General features: G+C 35.5%; 1 protein-coding gene across 6 annotated transcripts in view; it reads right to left on the reverse strand.

Moving 5' to 3' along the window:
- PDS5B (PDS5 cohesin associated factor B) overlaps window positions 1–24,224 on the reverse strand; it is a 178,591-nt gene that overhangs the window by 59,599 nt on the left and 94,768 nt on the right. For all 6 annotated transcript variants that reach the window (XM_069601599.1, XM_069601596.1, XM_069601598.1 and 3 more), the window contains exons 14-19: window positions 22,090–22,171; window positions 19,425–19,473; window positions 17,009–17,148; window positions 15,469–15,584; window positions 10,223–10,328; window positions 8,704–8,864 (exon numbers count right to left, since the gene is read on the reverse strand). In XM_069601599.1, coding sequence (XP_069457700.1) covers window positions 8,704–8,864; window positions 10,223–10,328; window positions 15,469–15,584; window positions 17,009–17,148; window positions 19,425–19,473; window positions 22,090–22,171 — 654 coding nt within the window. The remainder of the gene's footprint in view (window positions 1–8,703; window positions 8,865–10,222; window positions 10,329–15,468; window positions 15,585–17,008; window positions 17,149–19,424; window positions 19,474–22,089; window positions 22,172–24,224) is intronic.

Genomic DNA, 24,224 nt, shown 5'->3' on the forward strand with positions numbered 1-24,224 from the left:
CCACTCAATATGCCAGCAAATTTGGAAAACTCAGCAGTGGCCATGGACTGGAAAAGGTCAGTTTTCATTCCAATCCCAAAGAAAAGCAATGCCAAAGAATGCTCAAACTACTGCACAGTTATACTCATCTCACATGCTAGTAAAGTAATGCTCAAAATTCTCCAAGCCAGGCTTCAGCAATACATGAATCGTGAACTTCCTGATGTTCAAGCTGGTTTTAGAAAAGGCAGAGGAACCAGAGATCAAATTGCCAACATCCACTGGATCATCGAAAAAGCAACAGAGTTCCAGAAAAAACATCTATTTCTGCTTTATTGACTATGCCAAAGCCTTTGACTGCGTGGATCATAATAAACTGTGGAAAATTCTTCAAGAGATGGGAATACCAGACCACCTGACCTGCCTCTTGAGAAATCTGTATGCAGGTCAGGAGGCAACAGTTAGAACTGGACATGGAACTACAGACTGGTTCCAAATAGGAAAAGGAGTACGTCAAGGCTGTATATTGCCACTCTGCTTATAACTTATATGCAGAGTACATCATGAGAAACACTGGACTGGAAGAAACACAAGCTGGAATCAAGATTGCTGGGAGAAATATCAATCACCTCAGATATGCAGATGACACCACCGTTATGGCAGAAAGTGAAGAGGAACTAAAAAGCCTCTTGATCAAAGTCAAAGAGGAGAGCGAAAAAGTTGGCTTAAAGCTCAACATTCAGAAAACGAAGATCACGGTATCTGGTCCCATCACTTCATGGGAAATAGATGGGGAAACAGTGGAAACAGTGTCAGACTTTATTTTGGGGGGCTCCAACATCACTGCAGATGATGACTTCAGCCATGAAATTAAAAGACGCTTACTCCTTGGAAGAAAAGTTATGACCAACCTAGACAGTATATTCAAAATCAGAGACATTACTTTGCCAGCAAAGTTCTGTCTAGTCAAGGCTATGGTTTTTCCAGTGGTCATGTATGGATATGAGAGTTGGACTGTGAAGAAAGCTGAGTGCTGAAGAATTGATGCTTTTGAACTGTGGTGTTGGAGAAGACTCTTGAGGGTCCCTTGGGCTGCAAGGAGATCCAACCAGTCCATTCTGAAGGAGATCAACCCTGGGATTTCTTTGGAAGGAATGATGTTAAAGCTGAAACTCCAGTACTTTGGCCACGTCATGAGAAGAGCTGACTCATTGGAAAAGACTCTGATGCTGGGAGGGACTGGGGGCAGGAGGAGAAGGGGATGACGGAGGATGAGATGGCTGGATGGCATCACTGACTGGATGGACATGAATCTGAGTGAACTCTGGGAGTTGGTGATGGACAGGGAAGCCTGGCGTGCTGGGATTCATGGGGTTGCAAAGAGTCGGACACGACTGAGCGACTGAACTGAACGGAACTGAATCTCTGAAAATTCAGTAAATTCCATTAGGATATTGAGAGAGCAAATCCTGAGGTAGGTTGATAAGGAGTCCAGGACTATCAGTGAGGAAGAGGTCCAGAGCTCTTGAGAAGGAGAAAGGGTTCTGGGGCTTTCAAGGAGAAGGACAGGAGAAACTGTTTTCTACACTGCTTTGTCTTACTCTTACTGGAGAAGGAAATGGCAACCCACTCCAGTATTCTTGCCTGCAGAATCCCATGGACGGAGGAGCTTGGTGGGCTACAGTCCACGGGTCACAAAGAGTCGGACACAACTGAGCGACTTCACTTTCACTTTGTCTTACTCAATATAATGTATCTTGCCTGAGGGTATGTTTGTTCTTAACAGGAATCTTCTGATTATTCATGTTACCTTGAGATGTGTATGTTATGGGAGTGGGTCTCTTAAGACCTTTCTACTGTTAGTTCTAATCTTGCTAATTTAAGATATATGTTGTGAGGGTGGGTCTGGGAAAAGTATACGAGGCCTTGATAAGACTATTGACGGGAGGCACTCTCTGTCCCCCTTCTGATGAATACGTCAGAAGCTTTCTCTGTCCTTTTTCACTTTAATAAAACTCTGCTGCACAAAAGCTCTTGAGTGATCAAGCCTGGTCCCTGGTACCAAAGTTAAATCTTCTTTGGAGATCACAAATCCGACACCATTCACAGTAAGCTATCAATACCTTCCTAAACCATGAGTACTCATTTCCAGATTCATGTTTTCATTCATTATGTTTATTATTCATTTCTATTATTTAAAAATTTTTTCCACTTTCCATTATACTGTCGTCTTCTCCACAGACACCAATCATGACTTTCTATCATCTGCAATTCTCTTTAACTGCGTTTATTTCTTTGCCCACTATACTCATGAGTGGTTTCCTCATGCGGTTTCCTTAAGTTCAACAGAAACCTTCCTGATTACATTTGCAATATTGTTTACTCTGCTCCTTGCTGTTTATAATAAATTTCATTCCATAACAGAAATATGTTCCTGCTCTTCTTTATCCTTAGTTCTGTCATTTCTCTTTTTACAGTATATTATTTTTCTTCCTTTTTTTCCCAGATGTCATTTGCTGCATAATTTTCCTGGCAGCTTAGAACACATGTCTAAAATTCTCTTTTATCCAACAAAAATTTCATTCTTCCTAGTGTTAATCACCATTCTTTTGAACACTAAAATACCCTCAAAGGATCTGTGTTTGTCTATTTATCTGTATTCTGTTAATTCATCTTTAAATAAAAGAAATTCTCTTTGGCTCTGACATTTAAACAAAAATGGAGATGGTGTCTCCCTGATGACTAAACACTGGACACTTCTTTCAAAAAATTAACATCAGAACTCCCAACTGAAACTACACTTGCTTAATCAAGTTGATAAGCAGCATGGAGAAGGAAGGTGGGAATAAAGGTAGTCAGTCCTTTATTTCTGTTTAATTTCTCCTCCAAGTCTGCTTGCTGCTGCTGCTTCTAAGTCACTTCAGTCGTGTGCGACCCCATAGAAAGCAGCCCACCAGGCTCCCCTGTCCCTGGGATTCTCCAGGAAAGAACACCGGAGTGGGTTGCCATTTCCTTCTCCAATGCATGAAAGTGAAAAATGAAAGTGAAGTCACTCAGTAGTGTCTGACTCTGCTTAACCGCCTCCATTTGAGAACCAGCTTCACTTGGACTATGACTGTATCCTAGGTTATAGGGAACCCTCAGTGTTGGCACATCTAACTATTCTCAGGTGAGCCAGATTCCTAAGAGACTTATTGAGACAAAATGGAACCCATAATTCACCATCATTTTAGTTTAGTAGGTCAGCACTTACTTTTTTCTTTTCCTGCAAAGTCGGTAGTAAGACATTTGATTCACAACTCTAAGCCTTACCTCACCCAAAAGCTTTATGCCTATTAAACCCAGAGAAAAAAGGTATAACCACAAAGTCTTTCCTTTATTTCTGCTATAGAAAAATAAGGTTCCCCGACTGCATCACCAATACAGTGGACATGAACTTGGGCCAATTTTGGGAGGTGGTAAGGAACAGGTCATAGCAAACACCCTCTTCCAACAACACAAGAAAAGGCTCTATACATGGACATCACCAGATGGTCAAAACCAAAATCATACTGATTATACTCTTTGCAGCCAAAGATGGAGGTCTATACAGTCAGCAAAAATAAGACCGGGAGCTGACTGTGGCTCAGATCAGGAACTTATTGCCAAATTCAGACTTAAACTGAAGAAAGTAGGGACCATTTCAACCTGAAAAATACCAATTTTATTACTGTCCCATGAGCTTGTGCATACATTGTTCTTTTGTGATTCACAGCAAGAGATCAAGATCAGTAAGATTTACCTTGAAGAAACTATCTTCCTGTTCTGCACTGTTTACTGTTAAAACATCCACAGAAAGTGCACACACCCATGCATGCTGCTCAGTACCAAAACAGGCTGAACAACATGGTCCAGGTGTTCCTGCCAGATATGCCACTACCACATGAGAAAGTCTGAGTTCTTACAGAATCAAAGATTAGTTTTATACTGCTCTCCTAATACATCACTAACCAAAACACTTATGAAAGCTAACAAAATATCCATCATAATATCGTTTTTCTGGCTGCTCACAACTGTAATGGAGAACCAGACTAGGTTCAGTAGGTAGGACCGTGCTAATAAATAGGGTAATACAGAAATATGGACTCTAATAAAAGTAACAGAAACCTGTTGAATCTTAAAATATGAATACAGTAAATGCAGTCTTCAAGTTCATATATGACTCTGAAGTTCCATTTATATCTTGGCTACATGACTGAACATGGTAAGAACTAATTTCCTAGACCACTCAGGCATGACCTAAATCAAATCCCTTATGATTATACAGTGGAAGGGAGAAATAGATTTAAGGGACTAGATCTGATCGACAGAATGCCTGATGAACTATGGATGGAGGTCTGTGACAATGTACAGTAGACAGGGATCAAGACTCTCCCCAAGAAAAAGAAATGCAAAAAAGCAAAATGGCTGTCTGAGGAGGCCTTACAAATAGCTGTGAAAAGAAAAGAAGCCAAAAGCAAAGGAGAAAAGGAAAGATATACCCATTTGAGTGCAGAGTTCCAAATAATAGCAAGAAGAGATAAGAAAGCCTTCCTCAGTGATCAGTGCAAAGAAATAGAGGAAAACAACAGAATGCGAAAGACTAGAGATTTCTCCAAGAAAATTAGAGATACCAAGGGAACATTTCATGCGAAGATGGGCTCGATAAAGGACTGAAATGGTATGGACCTAACAGAAGCAGAAGATGTTAAGAAGACGTGGCAAGAAAACACAGAAGAACTGTACAAAAAAGATCTTCACAACCCAGATAATCACGATGGTGTGATCACTCACCTAGAGCCAGACATCCGGGAATGTGAAGTCAAGTGGGCCTTAAGAAGCATCACTACGAACAAAGCTAGTGGAGGTGATGGAATTCCAGTTGAGCTATTTCAAATCCTGAAAGATGATGCTGTGAAAGTGCTGCACCCAATATGCCAGCAAATTTGGAAAACTCAGCAGTGGCCATGGACTGGAAAAGGTCAGTTTTCATTCCAATCCCAAAGAAAGGCAATGCTGAAGAATGCTCAAACTACCGCACAATTATACTCATCTCACACACTAGTAAAGTAATGCTGAAAAGTCATGAAGCCAGCCTTCAACAATAGATAAACCATGGACTTACAGATGTTGAAGCTGGTTTCAGAAAAGGCAGAGGAACCAGAGATCAAATTGCCAACATCCACTGGATCATTGAAAAAGCAAGAGAGTTCCAGAAAAACATCTATTTCTGCTTTATTGACTATGCCAAAGCCTCTGACTGTGTGGATCACAATAAACTGTGGAAAATTCTTCAAGAGATGGGAATACCAGACCACCTGACCTGCCTCTTGAGAAATCTGTATGCAGGTCAGGAGGCAACAGTTAGAACTGGACATGGAACTACAGACTGTTTCCAAATAGGAAAAAGAGTACATCAAAGCTGTATATTGTCACCTTGCTTATTTAATTTATATCTAGAGTACATCATGAGAAACGCTCGGCTGGATGAAACACAAGCTAGAATCAAGATTGCCGGGAGAAATTCAATAACCTCAGATATGCAGATGACACCACCCTTATGGGAGAAAGTGAAGAACAACTCAAGAGCCTCTTGATCAAAGTGAAAGAGGAGAGGGAAAAGGTTGCTTAAAGCTCAACATTTGGAAAACTAACATCATGGCATCCAGTCCCATCACTTTATAGCAAATAGATGGGGAAACAGTGGAAACAGTGTCAGAGTTTATATTCTTGGGCTCCAAAATCAATGCAGATGGTGACTGCAGACATGAAGTTTAAAGATGCTTGCTCCTTGGAAGAAAAGCTATGACCAACCTAGGCAGCATATTAAAAAGCAGAGACATTACTTTGCCAGCAAAGGTCCATCTAGTCAAAGCTATGGTTTTTCCAGTAGTCATGTAGATGAGAGAGCTGGACTATAAAGAAAGCTGAGCACCAAAGTATTGATGCTTTTGAACTGTAGTGTTGGAGAAGACTCTTGAGAGTCCTTTGGACTGCAAGGAGATCCAACCAGTCCATCCTAAAGGAGATCAGTCCTGAGTGTTCATTGGAAGGTCTGATGTTGAAGTAGAAACTCCCATCCTTTGGCCTCCTGATGCGAAGAGCTGGCTCATTGGAATAGACCCTCATGTTGGGAAAGACTGAAGGCAGGAGGAGGAGGAGACAACAGAGGATGAGATGGTTGGATGGTATCACTGACTCAATGGAGATGAGTCTGAGTAAACTCTGGGAATTGGCGATGGACTGGGAGGTCTGGCATGCGGCAGTCCATGGGGCCACAGAGTCGGACACGACTGAGTGACTGAACTGAACTGAGGGACAGGGAGGCCTGGCATGCTGCAGTCCACGGGGTTGCAAAGAGTTGGATAGGACTGGGTGACTGAACAACATTTCTTTCAAAGCCTGCCCATACCTCAAACTCCTCCCTCTAGATTAGTAAATGAAAGAACACTTATTATACATTCCCTTATACATCTGATTCAGGGATATAGTCATCAAGTGTCAATGTTCTCACACTCAATTCAGTCTAAATGGCTTATCTAGCACCAATTCTCTCCAGTTTATGGTAGCTTCTGCTTAAGACACATTTTCCTTTTAAATAATTTTGGTGAATTCAATGGAAGATAATTTAATAAACATTCATTTATCTCTTACCAGTTTTCCTCAACATCAACTCACACAATTTAATAATGTAAAAAATAAAATCCACATACGTATTTCATCTTCTAGAAGACATATACCAAGAGTAACCTCATTGAAAACAGTGTGCACCCAGCAGGTATTCAATATCAGTTGAGCTAATTCTCCTCATGAGAGACACCTGAAATATTCTCAATGTACATATATCAAGTAATTTCAAGGACCTCATTTTCACAGTAAAGCTGCGAATGTTTTTAAATGCCCTTCTGTGTGATAGCTCAGTTGGTAAAGAATCTGTCAGCAATGCAGGAGACCCTGGTTCGATTCTTAGGTCAGGAAAATCTGCTGCAGAAGGGATAGGCTACCCACTTCAGTATTACCAGCTTAGCTGGTAAAGAAGCTGCCTGTAATGCAGGAGACTTGGGTTGGGAAGATCCCTTGAGAAGATACCCGCTCTAGTATTCTGGCCTGGAGACATTCATGGACTGTAATAGTCCATGGGTAACAAAGAGTCAGACATGACTGAGCGACTTTCACTTCATGTTCTAAAATGTCCAACTTTCAACATTGCTCTCATAGTTTTCCTATAAATATACTGAACAATGTTTCTTTAAAATATAAAGGGCATTAGAAAAGACGGTCTAGAATGAAAACAAAAAAATCTGCTGAATAAACCAAACTAAAACTCAATCAATGCTCTAATTAAGAAAACTACGCCATAATGGATATGGTACCATAGACCATCCAAACAGGCTGATAGTCAAATATTCCCTCGGCCATTTGCTAGCTATATGACCTAGAACGATCTGCCTCAAGTAAACATCAGATTTCCCACTTTGAAGATTAGATTCAGCAAAGTAATTCCTACACTTTACTGAATTGTTATAAAGTTTAAATGAGATAGTAATAGGGCATTTAGTATAGTACATGTATAGAGTTGCACACAGTTTATACATTTAGTGTGTGTGTATACATGTGTCTCCAAACTCTGATCTCTGATCTGGACCGGAAAGTCACAGCTCCATTACAAGGAAAATTCATGTTCTCCAGGCTCCCTTAAAAATTAGGAAGCCATTTATAAAAAATAAAGTTTCTTGCCGTTGCCAAAAGTATATTGTTACAATATTCTGGTATTGGTATTTCAATTATCATTTAAATAATGCTCTTTTCCTTTATAACAATAGTTTCTAGAGCTGATTAAGCTCATGTGAATAGAAAGGGATTACAAAACCTATACCTGAGCCTCTAAAATGCTAGCTTTGTCCAAGTCTCTCTCTGAAAAAAAGAACCACAATCCACTTAAACATGAAGAAACACAGTACCCCAACCACTATGAACTAGACCAGAAGCAATGAGCTAGAGGTGAAACCAGTCACCAGTGACTATGGCAATATCAGGACCAACCACCAGCTACGCTCTCCAGGAAGAGGATGGAGAGATGAACACACAGAAACAAGGAGGGATTCATAAGGAATGAAGATGTATTCTTTCTGAGCTATTATAGAATCCTGAACCATAATTAGAGATCTCCAGGATAACAGCATAATCTCCAATTTCTGGAAATACTAGAACATGCAAACACACACAGAAAATATACTGCTGTTAGGATGATTATTACATGCTTCTCTGCTTCCCTGTGTCAAGTAAAACAATACTACTGAAAATTTTCAATTCAATACTCATAATAACAGAAGAAAGTAAAGTGCTATGGACAATCCTGCTGAAATTCCTTTGGCGTTTCTCACTGGACCTCAAATTCGCATTGTTTATTCTATGCCATAATATGCCAAGGAACTCTTTTGCTATAAAACTGTTTTCATTGAAATCTTCAAGCAAAATTGATGCTTCAAAAGGAAATGCCATGGTCACCTTACATTTTCATGAATCTTCTAAAATACCAATCAATGCCTTCTCCCAGGAAATAAAGACTCTAAATAGTTTAGACTTAAGATAAAACCCAGACATTATTTCCTCAAAACTTAAAATTGACTCCAACTATTATGTAAATCAAGAAACAGCAAGCTATTTTATTTTCTAGAATATTTATCAGAAAAAAACTCAACTCACGATCTGATGTGTGGGAAATCCTCTTCAATTTTGCCTCCTGTGTTTTTGAAAATTTGGAGCGCAGCTTCCGCTACTTTTTCATCATCCATTTTCAGACAAGCCAGGAGAGACTCAAATGTTTCAGCAGAATGAAATGAGATAGGATGTGTAAATGAGAGTACCTAAAAAATGATCATAAAAATGATCTATAAATCCTTTTCATCTCTATAAATCCAAAATGTTACACACTAGAAATGCTACAAGTCAAAGTAAAAACACAAGTAATTATGCTAAAAATAAATGAGAGCACTGGAAGACTGTACAATCTAAAGAAACAACTATCTTCAAAATTAAACAACACGCTAACATAGTTCTCAAAATAATCTGGATTTGGTTAATGTTTGGGGAGGAGGGGTGGAGGAAACTCAAGCTAGGAGAAAAGGAAAATGAGAAGAGAATTTTTAAAAATACCTCTATTATTCTAAATATAGGTCATTAGAAGAAGATAATAACATTTTTGGAAAAAAATAATCTAGGGAAGAGGGTAAAACATTAAACAGTAAAAGAAATTGTAAGGTTACAATAAACACACCAACATAGGACTAAAGAAAAAATAAAGCAATAAATAGACCTTACCACATCTAGGAATTTAAGGTAGAGTTTAATAGAATATAAAGACAACAGAAAATAACTGAAAATGGATGAAATTTAACAGACCTAGTAAAACTGGGTATAGCGATCTGAAGGAAATCAAATTAGACCCTCCATTACAATCACACTTTCAAAATAAATATCTGCTAAGACATCACGTACATGATTTAATTTAATCCCTGTGAGATAAGTATTATTTCTACCTCCATTACACATGAGGAAGCAAAAGCAATTAACTTAGAGTAACTATCTAATAAATGACAGTAAAAACAATCAGACCTGCTTTATGACACACTTAAAAACACTGTCTTAAAAAACACTGAGAAAATGCTTATAATTTATTATGGGAAAAGTCAAGATATAAAATTGTATATTCAGTCTCATTTCAACTGTACCAAAAAGTATATTTTTCTATAGATTAAAAGGAAACAAAAGAAGTATTTATGAATGATAGGCTTCTCAATGTTTTCTTCTTTATGATTTTATATGCCCTAAGTTATCAACAATTAACTGATATTTTTGTAATAAGTAAAAGGCAAAGGTAAATTTTAGCTAACAAAATAACATATAAAATGGACTTTAAAATTTTGGTGCTTCCTGTGGTAGTGTTAGCAAGTTCTTTGCACACTAATGAAACCTTTAATTTATAATCCTTAATATAATTAATACTAGGCTATATTATATAATTTAAACATAAAAATGTTAATATTTAGCTTACATGTTAGAATAAATGCACAATTTCAAAATTACCTAAAAGTGATTAAGAAAATCTTATTTTAGATTCTATTAACCTAGAAAAGCAAATCTCGACTAAAACGTACAAACTATATATGTAACAGTTATCTCATTAGCCACTTAAGTGCCTAAATTTCAATGTAAGCATATTTACCTTAAGCAGTTCAAGACCTGCCCTGATGGCTTGATCAGTTGGAACACCCTCATCTTCATCATCTGCTGTTCCATCTATTGATTTGTTCACTTGCTTTATAAGAGCACTAAAGTATGACAAAAAAATTTTTTTTTCCATTTTTTCAACTCTTTTTTAATTAGCAATGTTTAAGAAAAATAATCCTGAGTATTTTCTATACAGACCACAACTAAACCACACACAAATTTGATACAGCTGTTTCCCAACCATTATGGCAAAACAAAAAGCTGTAATAAATATTTTGAAATGCTTCTTTTCAAAATGGTATTTCCCCATGTCCATTCAAATGAGGTCAAAATGTTATCTGACTTGCTGTTTATTAACAGTGTATTTTTATTCTTGTATTTGCTGTGTGAAGTTTAGGTCCAAACATGTGAATGATAAGAGATGTTTTCCAATTATCTAACGTTCATTATGGTTCCAATATGTAGAACAACATATACTGAAATAAAGGATAAATGGTAACATAAAGCACTTTCAAACAACCTAGCAAATATTATTGCGTTCAGCACTGTTATGAAAGCCAGAAAGGACTGCTTCTGACAGGTGTAAAAATGTTATACAGCAAACATACAATAAATCCTCACTAGAATACTTAGAACAGATCACAAAGGAAATACAATATTTTAAAGTTTTCTTCTAAAAACAAGCTTATGTGATTTCAAAATAATCATTTGAAATGCACTGTCAATTATCCACAATACTCATTCACTTTGATAGGTATGTTTTACTACAAAAAACAAGTAACAAATATCAAGTCAGAGACCTAATACAAATCAAAATACAAGAAAATTCAATTATTCAATGGTTTTTAAAACGCTTAGTAGATTTATGTTTCTACAAAAATATGTACTCAAATCTAAGGTCAAGATATGAGTCAAATATATCTGTCTTCCTTGCAATATCCTCCTAAATTTATCATTCCCTTAACAGTTAAAATCACTGAGGATGTTTTCTGTCCTGTTCCGCCCATTTCCCCTGCTTCACTGTTTCTCATAGCTCCAACTACTCCAAATAAAAATCTTCAGCCTGAATTCTCTTCCCAAATTTTCATCAGTTCTAAGGTTTTCTTTACCTAAATGTACCAAAGAAATGAAAAATGCCATATATCCAAAATGAAATTCATTTCTTTCTTCCATGACTAAGAGCAGGAAGCTCTCTGTCTAGTGAGGGGAGGCCAAAAGCCAAAATTAAGTAAATAAATACATTAAAAAAGATAATCGGGAAACAATAAGGCCTGGAGAGAAGGCCAAGACAAGAAGTGAGATTGGTTAGCGAGGGTAGTGAGGAAAGGCATTCCTGTAGAGGTGGTACTGCTGTTGTTTAGTTGCTAAGTTAGGTACAATTGAGCTAATAACCACAGAATAAGAGCCAGTGATAAAAAGCATCAACCTGGAAAATCAGAGAGAATCAACTGAAAAACTATTACAAAATACTAAGAGTTCAGTGAGGTGACACCAACAACACCAAAAATGGACAGAGCTATTCTGTATTAGCCAAAGCCACCTTAAAAATACAGGGGCCAGGGGCGAGGAAATCTATTTATAATGACAAGTCAAAACACATAAAATAACTAGGAGTAAAAAGTTTTAAATGCACAGAATCTGTATATAACTCCTAAAATTACTAAAAGGAGCAAAGAGATTTGAAAAAATCAAGACAAGTATTTTCATAAGATGGAATCAGTATTACACGAATAGCATTTGCCACTACGTCTAAAAATATCTTACAGGAACACAACTTGGTGTGGGATAAGATTCAACACATGCATTCTATAACTCATCTGGAAACATTAAGTAATGTTTGAGAACAGCTAGTAAATATTAAGGGAGGAGGGATGAAAGAACTTTCTAAATGAAATTTAAATTTTTATCATAAAAGCCTTAAAATACAAAGAAACAAAGGGAAAAAATCCAGTAAGACCCTAAGTATTGTTAAGAATTTATCCTAAAATAAGGGACTGTCTCAAATCAAACAGGAAGAAACCAATTTTTCAATAAATGGTTTGATACAACTAGATACTAGGCTTTTAAAAAAGGATGGATCTCTTATCTCCACCTTACAATGAAATGGATTCCAAAACAATTAAAACCTAAATGTAAAAAATATAGCCACCTAATACGATACCAGAAAGAAAGGCAGAAAGAAATAAAGGAAACAAATGATAGATCATGTAATTTAGTATTTATTAATGTCAAGCATAAATTTAAAAGGCAATCAAACTGTGTTAATTAGCCTTGTTTTATAAAGCATTCATATAATCAATAAAAAATGACAATTTCTCTAAGCCACTTACAGAAAAATAAGAAAAGCAAAAAGCCAAAAAACATATGGGGAAAAAAATTTCAGCTTTAAACAGTGCCATCATTCATTGCAGCCATAAATTTAAGACACTTGCTCCTTGGAAGGAAACTTATGACAAACCTAGATAGTGTTTTAAAAAGCAGACATCAATTTGCCAACAAAGGTCTGTATAGTCAAAGCTATGGTGGTTTTTCCAGTAGTCATGTACAGATGCAAGAGCTGAACCATAAAGAAGGCTGAGAGCCGAAAAACTGATGCTTTCGAATTGTGGTGTTGGAGAAGACTCTTGAGTCCCTTGGACAGCAAGGAGATCAAACCAATAAATCCTAAAAGAAATCAACCCTGAATATTCATTGGAAAGACTGATGCTGAAGCTGAAGCTCCAATACTTTGGCAATCTGATGCAAAGAGCTGACTCACTGGGAAAGATTCTGATACTGGGAAAGATTGAGGGCAGGAGGAGAAGGAGGCAGCAGAAGAAAAAATAGTTAGATGGCATCACCAACTCAATGGACATGAGTTTCAGCAAGCTCCAGGAGATGGTGAAGGACACGGAAGTCTGGCATGCTGCAGTCCACAGGGTTGCAAAGAGTTGGAAATGACTTAGCAAGTAAACAACATCATCATTCACCTATAAAATGGGAAAGACTGAAAAGGGTACAGCCACTATTAGGAAAAGTTAGGTGAATTGGACACTCCATGACTACTGGCGGGGAAGAGAGTGAAACCTTTCTGCAGTGTGACAGTTAAACCAAGAGGGCGCTGGAGCCAGATTTCCTCTGTTTAAATGCCATTAGCTACTCCCCAGCAGTAGGAAAGTTACTCTAACATCAGTGTAGCTCACTGTTCCTTACCTGTAAACTGGGAATAATATTTTTTGCCTTATAAAGAGGAAAATGAGTTAAAACACATAAAACAAAGAGTGTACATTATAAGCAATAATGGCTATTACCTGTTATTATTAGTTATGACTGAACATATCTTATGTATCACCAACCTACAAAGACATGCTTTGGTCCTCAAGTCTTTTTGTTCATAAAATGCATTACTTCTGGAAACTTTATCTTAACTTTCAAAAATACTGCAATAACCTGCTTTTATCTTTCTGTAATTTGATTTTAAAAAAATTGTCTGTCATGCCCAAACAAGAAGCATATCCTTTCTCAGCAGCTCCCTTCATTCTTTCCAAGGTACTACTATTCTCTTCATCATCTGGATTTGACCCCATAAACTTCTCACTCCTCCTCCATTTTATTCCCCATTTCCAGTAAGAGGACCCATTTCTAAGGCTGTTCTTTTAAAACCTTCCTCAAATATGTTCTTTCCTTTCCATCCCACTATCGTCATTCAAAGAAAATTATAACACCTTAGCAGGCTCTCTCTTCTGTTTCCCTCCTCCTGTTCATCATCAATCATTCCTGCTTCTCAACAGACCAAAGAACAAAGTAAAAGCTCTAAAGTCAGATCCTAAAGGCTTTCCACAATCTGACACCAAATGCTTTTTGATGATCACCTCATAACACTTTTACATTTCTCCATAGAGTAACTTAAATAGATGGCAATCATTTTCTAAATATCCTTATTCCTTCCTATCCAGTTAGCTTGGCTTATATAAAACTCAACACCTAGGATCTCCTCCCATTTCTGTAGAAATAAAATCTTACCCATTCTTCCTCTCACATCAGATACTACCCTCTCAGAGAAATTCTTTTAATCCTTTCAACACTATCTGCATCAATTTTATGCAACTATAATATAATCTCTTGATTAAAATTCTTATTCCACTACTAGACAGAAGATTAATGAAAAGCATAAAGTATGCTTTGCCAATGCCTAAGTAGCATTGTTTTAAATATAGAAGGCATCGGATTATTTAATTAATGAATTTCAGTCTGATTCAGATTTTTCCTTGTAATAATATACAGGATTCCGGTTTTTGTTTTGCTTCCTTTTATTTTTGGAAAGAACACTTTTGAAGAACACTTTCCTCAGATGAAAAACAAGGCAAGAGGAGTCCAAAATGAAAAACAGGCATCCAACGTCATGTCTTCCTCCACTACAGAACGTTACAAGCCAGAAGCCATACCTTATGCCCTCCCTCCAAAAAAATCCCCAAAAGGGCTTTACTGAGGACAGTGTACCATTAGTAGTATTTTAGATTCTAATATACCTCTGAAAGGTACTACTGGTCATAAAAAAAGAATATGCTCTCCATATTTTATAAGTATTCTTTTTTTCAACTGGTTGAAACATTCAGGAAAAGTTTAAAACAAACAAAAACAGGTGGGGCAGCCGGGTGCGGACTTCACTGGCAGTCTAGTGGTTGAATGGCTCCACACTCCAATGCAAGGGGCACAGGTTCAATCCCTGGTATCATGCTGTATGGCATGGCCATAAATAAATAAATAAGACCTCTTCCCACATTTTACAAAACCAAGTACAGACATAAAAAGAAAGTATTTTCCAAGATGTCAAAGTCAGGTGATATCAAACCTGAAACTTTAAATGAAGGCTGTCTTAAAAATAACATTTTTAGTTCTCAGATACCTGTGAAATGCATCATATGTTGTTTTATAACATAATCACTTTATTTTCTTTTCCAGAAGGTAGAACAGCAACTTGTTTCTATCAGTTAACTTATGCGAGCTAACTAACCAGTATACTGATAACAGATAAAAATTAGGCTTGTATTGACAAATTCTCATCCAAAAAGAGTATATAAAATTAAAATAAATAACATGAAATACTAAATACATACAGATATATACAGATGAGTAGATAGCCATTATGTATATACATAAATCTATACAGATTAGTGTCTTACATATAGCAGACACTCAGTAATGACTACTAAAGCATGAACGAATTAATGAGAATGAAAATTCAATATTTTCATTAAATACCTGATAGACTCAGTATCTATGTGCACAGGTGCTATCCTTTCCAAGAGAAACTTGATCATTTCCAGAAAAGGATTTGTAGGCTGTTTGGGGTTGCCCAACTTCTTAGTTATTTCACGCTGTAATGGAGATGTTTAAAATATTACAAAAGTACATTTAAATAATTCATTACATTAAAATGTTAAGAAACTACAATAATTAAAATCACATAGTACCAGTACTATTAGTATAGTATTGGTGCTGGAATAAACAAATCAATACAAAAAGACTAAATTAAGAATTCAGTGTAGGAAAAAGGTAACATTTCAAGTAAACAGGAAAAGGATTATTCAATATATTATTACACTGAATATACTAGAATAGCTCAATAGACATTTTTTAAAAATAAAAGGAGAGTTAAATTCCTATCTCACATCTTACACCAAAGATATTCCAAAAGGATAAAAACAAACACAAAAGAATAAAACCAAGGGTCATGGGATATCAAACTTCAACAAGCAAAATTATCAGGGGAGCTTATTAAAACTACAGATTCCTGGGCCTCACTGTGAAGATTCTCATTTAGTCAATCTGGGGTAGAGCCAAGAATCATCTTTTATTAAAGAATTTAGGAAGATACACAGGCAACAGATTAAATAATATGGATATAAGTAAATATTTTCATTCACCTGCAGTACAATGGGATTTCATAAGCAAGATTCCAAAAGCAAAAACCTTGAAGAGACTGCTGACAAACTTAGACAACAAAACTATCATATGTAAAGGGCATCGCAAACAAAATGAAAAGGACTAAACTACAACTGTTGGAAAACTATCTGCAGCCTAATTAACACACAATGCCATGACATACTAATGAGCCAATGAGATAAAGACAAATAGTCTAGAAAAGTAGGCAAAGATTAAAAACACACAATTTACAAAATAAATAAGAATGACTAATGTATCCAAGGAGAAAAAGTACTCATATGATTGCAACCAATTTTATAAATCCTATCAAAATAGTAATGTTTTTGTTTGAGTTTTGTGTTTCCAACAGTGATACTGGCGAATTTATCCTAAAGAAAAGAAATCAAGACTGTGTAAAATTATTAAGCTATAAAGATTATTTATTTTTTACATTAATCAAAGACTGGGAAAAAATTTAAATGTGTAACACAAGTGGGGGCCATTCAATAAATTATGGCACATATATTCAATGATGTGCTATGTTGCTACTAAAGATAATATAGTAAGACTAATAAAAAAGTAAAATATACCAAGCTCTGTACAATATAATCTTATTTTAGAAGAACATACACCATAATATTAACAACTGTGTCTATAAAGTAATTACAGTTTAATACATTATTAGTTTTGTGATATTTCCTAAATTTTACATAACAAACATAAATTATTTTACAAAAGGGGACAAAAAAGGATTTGTGGGCTTCTCCAAACATTATGGAGGAGCCTGGCAGGCTACAGTCCATAGCGTTGCACAGAGTCAGACATGACTGAAGTGACTTATCATCAAACATTAACTCTTTTAAATTTCTCTCCTTACCACACAACCTTCAGCCTGTTTGCAGGAGCATGTTGGACTGACAAGTACTTCTAACTGTTTTCTTATTTTCTCATCATCTTCTAACACTTGTGTGAATTTCTTCATGAAATCCTGAGCCTTACCAGGATCTGGCAAATTTCCTTAAATTAAATTAAAATACAATTTTAGATTTTTCCTGAAATAATAAAAGAGCAACATTTTTCATTCTTTACTTTGATGAAGAATCCTAACATATAAATTCATTTAATTTAATGAGATAAAATTATACAGATCCTTTAATAGTGAATTTTCACAAGTAAAAAATTTTTTCCTAGAAACATTAAATAAAATCACTGTGAAGGACCATCTATCCAGAGAAAGATCATACTGGTTAATTTTAAATAACTCTATATAATATCTGAAGGCCTTAAATGTCAACCTGAAAAATACCAATTTTATTACTGTCCCATGAGCTTGTGCATACATTGTTCTTTTGTGATTCACAGCAAGAGATCAAGATCAGTAAGATTTACCTTGAAGAAACTATCTTCCTGTTCTGCACTGTTTACTGTTAAAACATCCACAGAAAGTGCACACACCCATGCATGCTGCTCGGTACCAAAACAGGCTGAACAACATGGTCCAGGTGTTCCTGCCAGATATGCCACTACCACATGAGAAAGTCTGAGTTCTTACAGAATCAAAGATCAGTTTTATACTGCTCTCCTAATACATCACTAACCAAAACACTTATGAAAGCTAACAAAATATCCATCATAATATCGTTTTTCTGGCTGCTCACAACTGTAATGGAGAACCAGACTAGGTAGGACCGTGCTAATAAATAGGGTAATACAGAAATATGGACTCCTAATAAAAGTAACAGAAACCTGCTGAATCTTAAAATATGAATACAGTAAATGCAGTCTTCAAGTTCATATATGACTCTGAAGTTCCATTTATATCTTGGCTACATGACTGAACATGGTAAGAACTAATCTCCTCCCCCTCAACTATGTGACTGTGTAACCTTTCCCTATTTCCGTAACACAAAAATTCTACTGTACTGTTTATCAACGGTACAGTTTTAGAAAAAGTCACTTTATCGCCCCTCCACAGTATCATATTAAGGCTACAATAAAGCATATCACCTAAGAAACAAAATGAAAAGAAAGTGAAGGGAGTGGGAGAGAGGAAGGAAAGAGAGGAGAAAAGGAGTAAGGGAAAAACAGCAATGAAAATCCCTTTAATTCAAGATTCTACAAACATACTTGACCACTGGAATTCTTTTTTTTCTGATGGTACTACTAATATGTGCAGGATATTGACATTTCTTGGAGCAGAGTTTGGGAAATATTGTACTTGTTGGAAGAAACTGGATACGAGGTTAAAACAGAAAGACTACAGGAGATTATCTCCTTTAGAGGATAGTGTCCACAGCCAAACAACCAGGGAAATACTTATTTTAAAGGAACAGCATGAAATCACTTGCTTTAAGTTTTCCAAAGGGACTGAAAACTAATTTAACTGCTCAGGACTACAAGGTATTTTGGTGTGAAATTTCTACTCATGCCAGAGTTTCTACCACTTAGTCTAATACCCAATGAATTAGGTTACTATTCTTTTTTAGTGTCTTAACATACTTCCACATATATCTTGGAACATTTTTTAACATCTTAAAAATCCCCCTAAGATCTCTTCATTAGCCAAGCGGAAGCTTGGTGCAAGCACTTCCCCAGGTGCTCCTGATCTTCCATCCGCCCTCATGCTATACACAGTGACCTCTGAGGTGAGAGGAAAAGCTAGTGCCCTGAAAAAAAAGCTACTTTTCCCTGCCCTGAACAAAGGAGATGTGCAACACAACCCTTTAGTATTCCCTGTTAAAGGTAATTAAATAACATTTGATTTGAAAATTTATTTGAAATAAAACAAATGTTTTATTTGAAAACATTTTTTATTTAAAAACATTTTACTTGAAAGCAAAAAAGTGAATTAACTTTTTTTTTCAAAAAAAATTTGCAGTTATTAAGTATATCCTTCATTCTAAACTTTGACTCACAATGAAATTAAAGCTTCAGATAGATTTACATTAGAGCAAACAATAGGTAAGCACAGGCTCAGTTTTTAACAGCAAGCTTACATAGCAATTTCAATGAATTCTCAAAAATAAATTTGTGCAACAAAACCTTTATCTAGCTCTTGCTCATACCAAAACACAAAATAATTCTGTGCAGAATGCAAAATAAATGAAAATAAGGAAAAAAAAAGGAAAGCTGAGTATGCTGGGGGAAAGAAATAAAAATCAACCAAAACACTTTAATCTTTTCCTATATTATCATAGCCTAAAATGGAACTTTGAGGAATATTTTATACTACCAAAGAAAGAAATGTCTCAAATAAACCTTAAATTTTACATATAATATTTAAAGTAACTTACTTGTAATAACCATCACTTTTGAAAATATGGCCTTGACACTGGCATCTGTCTGAAAATCACACAAAAAATGCAAAATTAAAATCTCCCAGCAATAATCTTCATTACATTTTTCAGAAAGTTAAGCATAACCCACTCACAGTCTAAGCCCAAGCCCAGACCACCAGTATATATTCCTTCTTTAGACATGTTTAAGCCCCCAATAAACTGAATGAAAGAAGTGAAGTCATAATCCACCCTCGTCACTTCTTCCCTCATCCTGTTTTGTCATCCTCTCAAAAGGAAAAAAAAAAGATATGACTGCTGCCTCAACCTTTTGGGACACAGAGGTATTCTGTTTTTCTTAAGTATACTCAAAGGACAGGACAACTTAGTTTAAAGGGGGAACAAAGTAATCTGGAAACAGTTTGCACATTTGTAGTCTATCTCAAACAAAAAACTGACAAGAATATAATTCTGATTGAACTGAGGTATTGAAGCCTGAGAATTATGACATATAAGTCAGGAAGCCACTGAGAAGACGCTAGATGAAGACACTTAAGATGCCATTAACATGTACAAAAGATTTTTCAAAGAGGGCTAGTTATATGCTGCATCAGTGCAGTATAATATTTCAGTGCATGAATGTCTTCATTACATTGTGCTTCATGTAACATATTCTGTAAAGTCATGGGTATGAATGATGTTTCTAAGAATGCTAGTTATTCACTGCATCAAGTTAGTGTTATTTAATGAAAAGAAAGATCACCAACAAAGTACAATACTGCAAGTCACTTTGAGAGACACTGAGCAAATCAGTTAAGTTAAATGAAATAAGTAGAAGAGCTACATTGCTAAGAAAGAATAAAAATTATCTTAATCAGAAGAAATAAAGAAGTCAAAGGAAAATATTAAATATCTACGAGTCCTCCTGATAAAATAGGCAGAATTATAAAGACAAAAATTAAACACAGCTTCTTTTTTTTCCTAACTTTAACTGTATAACATCTACTAGAACTCTCAACATAAAGTGAGTATTAAGACTTAATTCTCCTTTCACTACAAGGCCGCTTTAGAGTACCATCCTTCTCCATTCTGTTTCTTCTTCAACCCCACCATACAAGAATGAGAATTCTCTTTGATTTAGATAGCATGTTAATTAAGACAATTTAAAGGATAATACCACAAAGTAGAAGGGAATAAACACTGTAACTGAATTGAGACTGTATTTTATTCCTAGACTGAACAGGAATATGAGACCCTGCCAAGTTTTTATGAACAAGCAAAGAGAAGAAGCTCACACTAAATAAATTTTAAAGGGACAGTGAGAGTCAACAAAGCTATTCTTGATTACAGTCTCATACATCACACTGCTCAACACACAACCTATACACTTAAAATGCTATTCAGCTGCTATTAAGACTTTAATAATGCTTTCAATCAGTAATAATTTTATACACATGAAAATGAGAACATCTCACATTCTAAAATATAGTATGTTTGCAACTTTAGAGGTAGTAAATTAATATGTCTCTAGGTGACAAAGAGGGGCACTTTATCCAGAGCATATTACCTAAAACACTCAACACTGCATTATAACACTGACTAAAACAAATGTTTATTGGTTGAAACACACTAACTTAACTGAGATTTTCCAATTTCCCTCCTTCGTGCAGAAGTACTGAAATAGCAGAATTACTAAAATAATTTTAAGTTATTGTGTAACAAGGAAAAACTTACTCTAGTAGGTTCAGTATAATCAGGAATCACAGAAGGTTAAATTATGTTCAATAAGTCATAAACAAAGAGATAACTGTTAGCCTATAAACCAAAAATACTACTCAGTTGTAAAGCTTCAATCAGGCAAACAAGGGTCAAGAAATGTCTTATTACTACTACTGACTTAGAGGTTAAGAAAAAAGTGAGGTCACCATAAACCTCAAACAACTACTGTTAGCTCACTGATTTTTAGGACAAATGGCAAGATTTACACCTAGGAAAACTGGAGCTGTTCTCCCTTAGATGAAATAACTCCATTCTATTGACCTCTGTCCTATGAACAGAAAGTGTATGTTGTGGGGAAAGGGTGAAGGAGTCCACTATGTGCTGAAAAAGAGACAAAAATAACACTGTGCTGTTTTCCCTGGATGCAATTTAAAATGACCAGACACACAGATTTTTAGATGAATTATATCTTTTATAGGCCTACATACAACATTCTCAAACAAATCAACTGGATAAATAACTACCATTAAATTATAAATATGAAGACCAGGTAATACATTAAAATTACCATAGTATTAGTCCTAAGTAAAAATATCAAAATATTAAACTATAATTACATGATTTTAAAACTTTCTATAACCACAAAACTATACAAAGATGATGGCAGCATTTCAGTGCAACAACATTAAGTGTAATTTTACTGTTTTATATGCTATCAATAATGCTGAGTTATTGTTTTTTTTTAAAGTTACGAAAAAAGGCTTAATTCTGAGTACACAGAAGCACATTCTGTTTCCTGTTGGATATCATCTTTTGCAGATACAGTGAATTTAAGTTTTTCTGTGTAGTAAGTTTCTTAAAAATTTCAGTGTTCTAAGTTAGAGATCATAGGTTCTAGAGTCAGAATCGTTCCACCCAGAAACAGCTGTTCAACAAACACACAGCAGAAATGGTGATAACGTACTTTGGGTTGCTTAATTAAGTCGAGCAAATCCTTTACTTGATGTCGGAGCAGATTTTGACACTTCCACATTTCATTCAATGCTCTGAAAAACATAAACACATAAATTTAAATAACAAAATGGGATAAAAATCCTCTAGGATATTCCAACTATATAATATTTCTATAAGTTCAGACTATAAAGGGAGATGACAAAGATAGGGTAAAAGTTATAGGGGCTAAGCAACTGATGATAAATGGAGAGAGAGAGGAATCAAAGAGAAGAGATAATAACATTTGCGGAGATGGGCATATCAAAAGAAGGGGATTAGTGGTGATTGTTTTTCCTTTTGTACAGAAATACAGAAAATTTCTCATTAACTGGAACACATTTGCAGGCAAGGGCATAGGAATTAACCGAGGTGATTACAAACTTGAGAAATAAAGCAATATTTAATGGAATAGTATCTTTCAGTAGGTAGGATGAAAAGGAATAAAAGACAGAAAACAGTGAGCTCTGAGATTATGGGGATACTTTTTCCTGAAAGAAAAATATTATAATTTTACATTATATATATACTTTATTATTCATTTATAAATTGTTATATAAGTGAATATTCACCTTACACAACAAAAATTTTGATGTCCCCATAACACTTTTATTGTTCTCAGGCAGAAATTTTAAAGAGATTTATATAAGAAACATATTTATACATAAAATATATATAAATCACAGAGAGCAGTTAATGTTATTTAAATGCTGAGTTATAGAATATCAGAACCATTTATATTCAAAAATTTTAAAAAGAAATTTTTCAAAACCAACTACTACTTCTCATTATTGTTTTCAATTATTTATACTTCTACTGGGGCTTCCCAGGTGGCACGAGTGGTAAAGAATCTGCCTGTCAATGCAGGAGACCAAAGAGACTCAAGTTCCACCCCTGGGTCGGGAAGATCCCCTGGGGAAGGAAGTGGCAACCACTCCAGGATTTTTGCCTGGAAAATTCCATCGACAGAGGAGCCTGGTGGGCTATAGTCCATGGGGTCGCAGAGAGTCAGACACGACTGAGCACATACTTTCTATTAACTCCATTATCACACATACAAAGCACTGCTCTGAGACAATAATTTAATGCAGACGTACATAAACCATGTAAAAACATCCATTTTCTTTTGCTAGACAAAGCAATTATTTGCTTAATATTTTCATTCTCAACACTGTGTCTTAAAAGTACTTTTGTATTTTTTAAAAAAGGAGATAAATTAGCAGAGATTTGGACACAAATTCCCTTTATAGTAGTCCCTTATAAATGGTACTAGCAAAACAACAGTACTGGAGCATTTTCATCTTAAAATAGCTATACTTTACTGTTTTCAAGGTACTGAAGTTCCCTAAAGTTTAACAGGCACATTTCAAGGATTCAAATATTAAAAGAAAAATGACCATTATCCAGATGACTGAAAAAGTCTCACAGCAAAGTAGCAGTTATGTAATGAAAACAATAATTTTGAAAGAAACAGAGCAGTCATCTGTGAAATTACTTCTGAACCCCAAAGTCAATGAATTCTCTCCATATCTACACATTTTATCACTACTTGTAACTTTAAAAGGCCCTGGATTTTGAAACTTGCTTTCACTTAAAGCAGAGAAATAAAAAAGAAATTATCTTACCTATAGTTATTTATTACTTTAAAGATGAAATCTTAAGTAATTCTAAAGCTTATTATAAACCATTACGGTTGCAGCTTAAGTCAAAAAGTGACCATTACATACTAAGAATTTGTACTGTAACAGTCAGGAGGGGCACCCCCTCAAGCATTGTAATCAAATTATATTAAGCAGCAAAGACAATGTGTCCTTGTGTTTTGCCTTTCTAAACAGCACTTAAGGAAAAAAAAAATTGTACTAGTGGAAGCAGTATTACTATACTAGGAAGACAAGTACCCATTCATTCAATGTTAGTCTGAATTCCAGCTCTGTCACTAAATAAAAGTGAAAAATCTGACTGGAACCTGGCAACTCTTACATTTGTTAACTGACTTTTTTAAAATTAAGTGACATTTTAAGTAGACAACTAGTCCCCTCATGCGGGCTTCTCCTCAGTTGCACCAATGCACTACGTTTGCGTCATTTCAAAGAAACAGAACTGCCACTG

Source organism: Ovis canadensis, chromosome 10, assembly GCF_042477335.2.
Source record: "Ovis canadensis isolate MfBH-ARS-UI-01 breed Bighorn chromosome 10, ARS-UI_OviCan_v2, whole genome shotgun sequence".
In the NCBI taxonomy this organism is placed as follows: Eukaryota; Metazoa; Chordata; class Mammalia; order Artiodactyla; family Bovidae; genus Ovis; species Ovis canadensis.